This window comes from Sinocyclocheilus rhinocerous, unplaced genomic scaffold (genome assembly GCF_001515625.1).
Source record: "Sinocyclocheilus rhinocerous isolate Xijiao unplaced genomic scaffold, SAMN03320098_v1.1 scaffold499, whole genome shotgun sequence".
NCBI classification, from domain to species: Eukaryota; Metazoa; Chordata; class Actinopteri; order Cypriniformes; family Cyprinidae; genus Sinocyclocheilus; species Sinocyclocheilus rhinocerous.
In genome coordinates, this window is record NW_015637156.1 from 84,338 (window position 1) to 90,876 (window position 6,539).

General features: G+C 37.4%; 1 protein-coding gene and 1 pseudogene across 1 annotated transcript in view; both read left to right on the top strand.

Annotated features, from left to right (window-relative positions):
• The window catches only part of LOC107748648 (KAT8 regulatory NSL complex subunit 1-like), an 8,874-nt gene extending 4,089 nt beyond the window's left edge, over positions 1–4,785 (top strand). Inside the window, exons 6-12 of the mRNA XM_016563542.1 lie at positions 205–399; positions 721–836; positions 924–1,045; positions 1,750–1,876; positions 1,955–2,058; positions 3,024–3,192; positions 3,478–4,785. Of these exons, the coding sequence (XP_016419028.1) occupies positions 205–399; positions 721–836; positions 924–1,045; positions 1,750–1,876; positions 1,955–2,058; positions 3,024–3,192; positions 3,478–3,795 (1,151 nt within the window). The 3' untranslated portion in view covers positions 3,796–4,785. The remainder of the gene's footprint in view (positions 1–204; positions 400–720; positions 837–923; positions 1,046–1,749; positions 1,877–1,954; positions 2,059–3,023; positions 3,193–3,477) is intronic.
• A 795-nt stretch (positions 4,786–5,580) lies between these two features.
• Positions 5,581–6,539, top strand: part of LOC107748649 (protein asteroid homolog 1-like) — a 7,780-nt pseudogene continuing 6,821 nt past the window's right edge.

Consider the following 6,539-nt stretch of genomic DNA (forward strand, 5'->3'; position numbering starts at 1 on the left):
ATTTTTATATTAACTATATATATATATATATATATATATATATCCACAAAGCCACACTTATATATAATAGTCATATATATATAAGTGTGGCTTTGTAAGTGTCCTTATACTTTTTGGGGCCACTGTGGATGAAATGAGTGTGGAAAACTCATAACAGTCACATTTACTTTTTACCTTAAATGCTTTGAATTTCCTCCATTGCAGATTCACCCCTTGCACTGCATTGTGGGATACGCCCGCTGGCCGGGCACCATTCTCATAATTCACTACAGTGGACAGACATGTCATCTGCATCCTTTTGGCCGGGGAGGCGGGGCCAGGGACGAGTTGGGAGAGTGAGGAGGAGACTAGTTTGTCCCCGTCCGCCCAATGCACTGCCTCCTTTATTTAACACACCTGGTGGGTGAAATATATATTGTCTCTTATATTAGCACACACACACATAAACAGAGTATATACTGTATTACACAACCATTTAAATATTTGGGGTCAGTAAGATATTTTTAAATTGTTTTAAAAAAAAACTTTCATTCAGAGTAAAGACATTTATAGTGTTACAATTATGAATGCTGTTCTTCTGAACTTCCTGTTCATCCGAGAATCATCCAAGAATTTGTGGACACAGCCTTATTGAGCATGAGAGACATACTTCAAAAAGATTACTGTTTTTTTTTTTTTTTTACCATTTTCAAAAATGTAAAAAAAAAATTGCTTTTGTAGGTGGATCTGGGTGCAGAAGCCAGAGGGGTGTGATTATTCCCAATTATCTTCATCCACGAGCTCCAGATTTGCCCATTCTGCCGGCAACACCTCCAACAACAGACACACCCACTCAGGTACATCTGATTAAAAAAAGCAAAATGTCAGCAGCTCACAATTCTATGTGTTGTGGATGCCTCCTAAATCTCTCTCTTGTTCCTCAGCCTTTGAGAAGGAGAAGAGCAGAAAGCTCATTTGACATCGACAACCTGGTGATGCCTTTGGGCCTGGCTGGACTAGGAGCACGCGTACAAAGACTACAATACAAGGAAATTATCACACCAAGGTACGAATAATGCACCCTGACCTCCAAAACCACTACACCGAATATGCACTCACTCAAAAATATTACAAGAAGAATGAGCGATTACATAATGAACATTTAGCTTTGATGAGTCGGACTTGTGACCTGTGGTCCTTCTGTCAGATAGCCATTGTTCAAAATGGCTTTGGTTTCAAGTAATTTCCCATTAATTATTCAAACAAAGTGCCAAGTATCCACTGATTCCTTGTGTCCCATCGTTTATAAAGTAGTACAGGTACATTCCAAACTGGAGCCAGTCTGGCAACATTAGCATACAGTGTATTTACATTATATTATAAAGAAGCTTAAAAAGTGACAACAGTGTACTAGCATACTGCTATGGGTTTCCTGTAGTGATACTGATAACTTGAGAGCAGGATCACTGATGGCTTTATATATAAGAATACCAGATATACACAACTGCTGAGAGCAAATGATTAAATGAACTCTTAATTTACACTACAAAATTACTTAAAAGTACTTAAAATTCAGTAATACATTTTAAAAACATTTTTTGTTGTTTGTTGACGTGGCATTTAGAAGATTTGGGATGTGTGAGAATGAGAAACTGTCATGTCTGTTAATTGGCCAAGCCAGCAGGTTTTTTGGCTGATGCTGATAGTCTTAAACTGTTGGCTGATATATTAGTCTAGCATGTCATTGTGTGTCCTATGTCATTTGTTTAGTTGGAGGGAGCTGGACTCTCTCTCAGGGGTCACTAAAAACCAGGAAGGGGCACATGCCCTGTCGTTCAATTACAATAACATACAGCACCAGCCCAATGGGGAAGGACTGGATATTGAGGAGGAAGAGGTGTGTATACCTGGGGTTTTTTCTTATTAAGACACCTGGTATTTTGTCTATTGATTTTCTCGACCATTCAATGCATAGGTGGAGGATCTCTCTGATGCTGTGTTTCTGAGCCGCCATGCAGTGTGTGAGAGCAGAGAGAGGAGTCGGTGGGGGAGCTGGGCTCGCAGACGTCGCCGGGGCAGGTGAGAGAACTTTGTGTGTGAAATAGTGGCATATGTGATGGAGAATATTTAAACAGGTGTCAGAATTGTTTAAACGGGTGTTAGAATAATGTTTTTCAACAACAGGGATCGATTTGTAATTAAATATTTCCAAATGCTGCTTATTTGTAACATATGTGTTAGAGCTGGCTTATCTTTTAGGGCGCATTCCCCAACGTATTAAGCCACAGGGCTTATGAGGATGACAAAAATTCAGAAAATAAATTAAATATAAAATGACATTTAAATACATGAATATTTAAACAAAATTAATACTTTTTATTCAACAAGGATGCATTAAGTTGATCAATTGACAGTAAAGATGTATAAAATTACAAAAGATTTTTATTTTAAATAAATGCTGTTCTTTTGAACATTCTATTAATCAAAGAATCCTAAAAAGGCTGCTGAAATTCAGCTTTGCCATCACATGAATAAATTATATTTTAAAATATATAAATACAGAAAATGGTTATTTTATAATAAGCACGATAAATAGAAATATTATAAACAATAATATTTCACAATATAACTTTTACTGTATTTCTGATCAAATACATGCAGCCTTGTTGTGCATTCTTTCAGGAACCATAAAAAAATCTTACAGACCCCAAATTTCTGCATTAGAAGTTAGCAGTAGATTGCATTAATGGTTAATGTAATGTCACATCACGACTTTTACATAAAATAATATGTATTTGTGTAATTGACAAATGACAAATGATGTTGAATTTTTTCAACATCAAGAATGTAGGTTAAAATTTACAGGATAGCTTGGTACTGAAGCTTACACATATGCGCCTATTTCATGCACTCTCTCAATTAATATGTGGCCATAAAACAGTGGGTAGTTTTAAAATAGTTTTAGATGAAGTATAGCATGTCAAACTGCAGGACGCTGCGGTCACTGCTTGAAATTTCATTCTCTGCTTGACTTCCTCTCTCAGATCTTCTTCCTCCTTCCATGGGGATGGGAAGAGCTCCAGGGGATTGGAGCAGACACCTGGCTCTCCAGATTCCAGGCAAAGTCATTTTGCAGAAGGAGACAGCTCGCCACGCAGCCCCTTCTGTACTGGAGCGGAGGATCCCTTCAGCCAGGCTGAGGATGAACAGCAGGTGTGTGTGTGAGAGGAAGATGACTTGACATTCTGTTCAACTTCATTATTGCTGTAACCATGACAATTATTTAGTTGGAAGAATAACCTGTAGTTAAAAAAAAAAAAAGTCTGCAGTTTTCTATTTCTCCATCCTTGAGTCTTCTTTTGGGGGTTGTTTTCTGAATCCTGAAAGATATATATGCTTAATATTCTTTACATTGTGAAAGAACATGAACGCATATAATAAACCCCGGTGTTTTGGAGTTTAATAACCTCAGTGAATCATCATCTTCTACATTTGCAGGCTGTGCTGCCATGGGAACGCAGGTCGTTCCCCTTGCAGGAGTCAGAACTTAAGTGGCTGCAGGAGGAGGAAGAGGCGGAGCCCGACGAGGACCCGTGCACCTCCAGCGGTCGCAGCCAAAGCACGGACTCGGGCATCTCTGTGGGCAGCCTGGAGCTCTCCCCGAGGACCCCTCAACCCCCTCAGCAGCACTCAGGCACAGAGCGAGCCACCCCTCACACACTGTCCTGCAAACCAGCCACCCCGACGACAGTCTCTACAGCTCAGGATTCTCCCAAACTTCCTCTTTCCTTATACTTGTCCTCTCCGTTATCATAGCGCATCATTTGTCCAGCCGTTTTTCTGCTCTAATACGAAAACAAAACCACATGTCCCAATGCCATTGACCCTGTCAACCTATTTATCTAACCACGAGCACCTTGTGTCCTCGTTCTCTGAACCCTCTGGAGCCTTACATAAACCACAGAGCCTATTATTTATAATCTTCCCTTAAACCCTCACTCACTCGCCCAATAACAAGTGCATCTCCACCAACAGCCCAGTTTCCCCAATGAGCGTCTCTGGTCCTTCCTTATACATCCTTTCAACTCTTCTTCACCAGCCTGCCCCCGATACAGCTGCCGTTCAATCTGATGCTACTGTAATGAACAGGTGGTGTTTTTCCGTTGTTTATTTATTTTTTGGAACTGTCTAAAGCTTTTTCTCCAGCTATGTCAGTCAGTCATTTTGCTTTTTAGTTAAATCATTGTTTAAAGCTCTATGCTGTTTTCACAGATCAAGATGTTACGCCAACAAAGGGCGAGCCCAAATTGAAAGCTCTTGGATATTAATCTCCATACAAAGGCACTACATATTACCCTCATTTTCTGTGACTTAGTTACCTTATTCATGTGTTGTATTGTATGTATTCCGCAGAGATGTATGTGTACTGCCGAAGAATCATAGCATTTAAAGTCTGTTACATGCTCTCTGGACGCTACCTGTGTCTTTCCTTCTTCCTTTTGAGTTTAACACAAGAAGTATTTTTTGATTTCCATATGACATGCTATGTGTGTGTGTGTGTGTATATTATGTTAAAGGAAGTGTGGTAGTTCTTGTGTTGATCGGAGAGTATGTATGTGTGTGTGATTTAGACAGGTCTGCCGTACTGCTGCATTAGGGGGATAGCGTTGGTGAATAAAAACATCATTTTGTAGGAACACAACAAAACACGAGAAGATAAAAGTAAATGGAAGTTCTATTTGAAGCGCACATGATGCTCTCAATGCAAAGACGTAATAAAAGGAATAAACACATAAATGAGAACTACATTTGCTCGATGCTTATTTACTTTACTCATTTATTATTTATGTTGCTGTATGGAAGCACATTTCAGCCACATAACATGAAATTCAAGCTTTGGTAAATCATAATTATGAGATAAAAAGTCGACGTAAGTTTTTCATTTTTTCATATTCATAATTAAATTTTAGTCATAGCTAATACTCAGTTTTGACTTTTATATCAGTTATGATTTAGTAGCCTATGCATAATTATGATTGATCAAAAAGCATGTTTTTTTTCTTACCTGTCGAAAATGGACTTTCATATTCCTGCCTAATTTGTCCTAAAGGGATAGTATTATTTCATCAAAAAAATACTTCTTTTTTTTTTTCACTTACCCCCATGGAGTTCCAACCCATTTTCTTTGTTCTGTAATACGCAAAGATCTTGGTATCTTCATAGATTGAAAGAGGTTGTTGACTTTAAACGGCAAGACACAAAAGTAACATTAAAGTATACTACTATTCATAAAAGTAGTGGACAAAGCACTTGAAAAGGACCTTGACAGCGAATGTTTTACGTCAGATGATTTTTACTGTCTTTTTAATCCTACCCAAACATATTAAATTCCTGTATAAACTTTATTAACTGGTTTGTTATCCTTTCATACATTGTAAGGATTAAACAATTACATAAAAAACTCTTTACAATGTTTAATAGAGCCACAGAGGCAGTTTTGATATTGCACAGAGGGACAACAGCGTCATTGAGAATATCCATTCCAATAGGTGGCGCTAATGCGCTAAAACAGTCTGTCACGCCCAAATAATGAACCACGAGGTGGATCTAGAGGAAGTAAATACATCGCATATGACAACATACTAGTGAGTAAAACAAGTAAGAGATGTTTGTTTAAAATTCACTACTGGAAAAAAAAACCTTGTGCTATTTAGATATTACACTGGTGCTTGTTTTATAAAATAGACAGCACTGTTACTGGTTTATGTATAACTTGTGCAGACAGACACTGCCTTATGCAGCCACTCCGCAATATATAGACAAATATCTGAATATCTCTGAACACATCAAGTGAAAGAATAACCATTAAAAATAAATACAATATTGCTGTGAACCTCTCCAAACGTACTGAAAGCATATTATTTGACAGGGTTAAGCATGTTACAAAAACATATGGTAATTGTTGTAAAGCGTTAACTTTTCAAAAGTTACTTATAGTGAATTAGAGAAATAAAAATTACTTGATAATGGGCTGAAACGTAAAATGTCTGAAGTACATAATAAGCACGATAAATAGTTTTACAATGTAAATGCACATTTATTGACATCCATGTAGTTATATCCACTGTATATTTATGAAATTATGGCTTAATTTATCAATCCTTAATTTATCAGTCCTTAATTTATTAAAATGACCTTTTTTTCATTATAGAGTCATGTGAAAAAGAAAGGATACTCCATTGAATTCCATGGTTTTCTGTATCAGGAGGACATAAAAAAATCATCTAGTTCTGGGCAGGTATTAAAATTTGGAAAATAAAACCTCAGATGAACAGCAACACATGGCATATCAAACTGTGTCATTATTAATTTAAAGGGGTCATATGATGTTGCTAAAAAGAACATTATTTTGTGTATTTGGTGTAATGAAATGTGTTTATGCGGTTTAAGCGATTATTCTGATTAGGGCTGCACGATAAATCGTATGCGATATTTAACGCGCATTTTGTCAGAAAAGCCGGTTCTGTAATCAGCGGTAAATCTCCATCACGTGCGGGCTT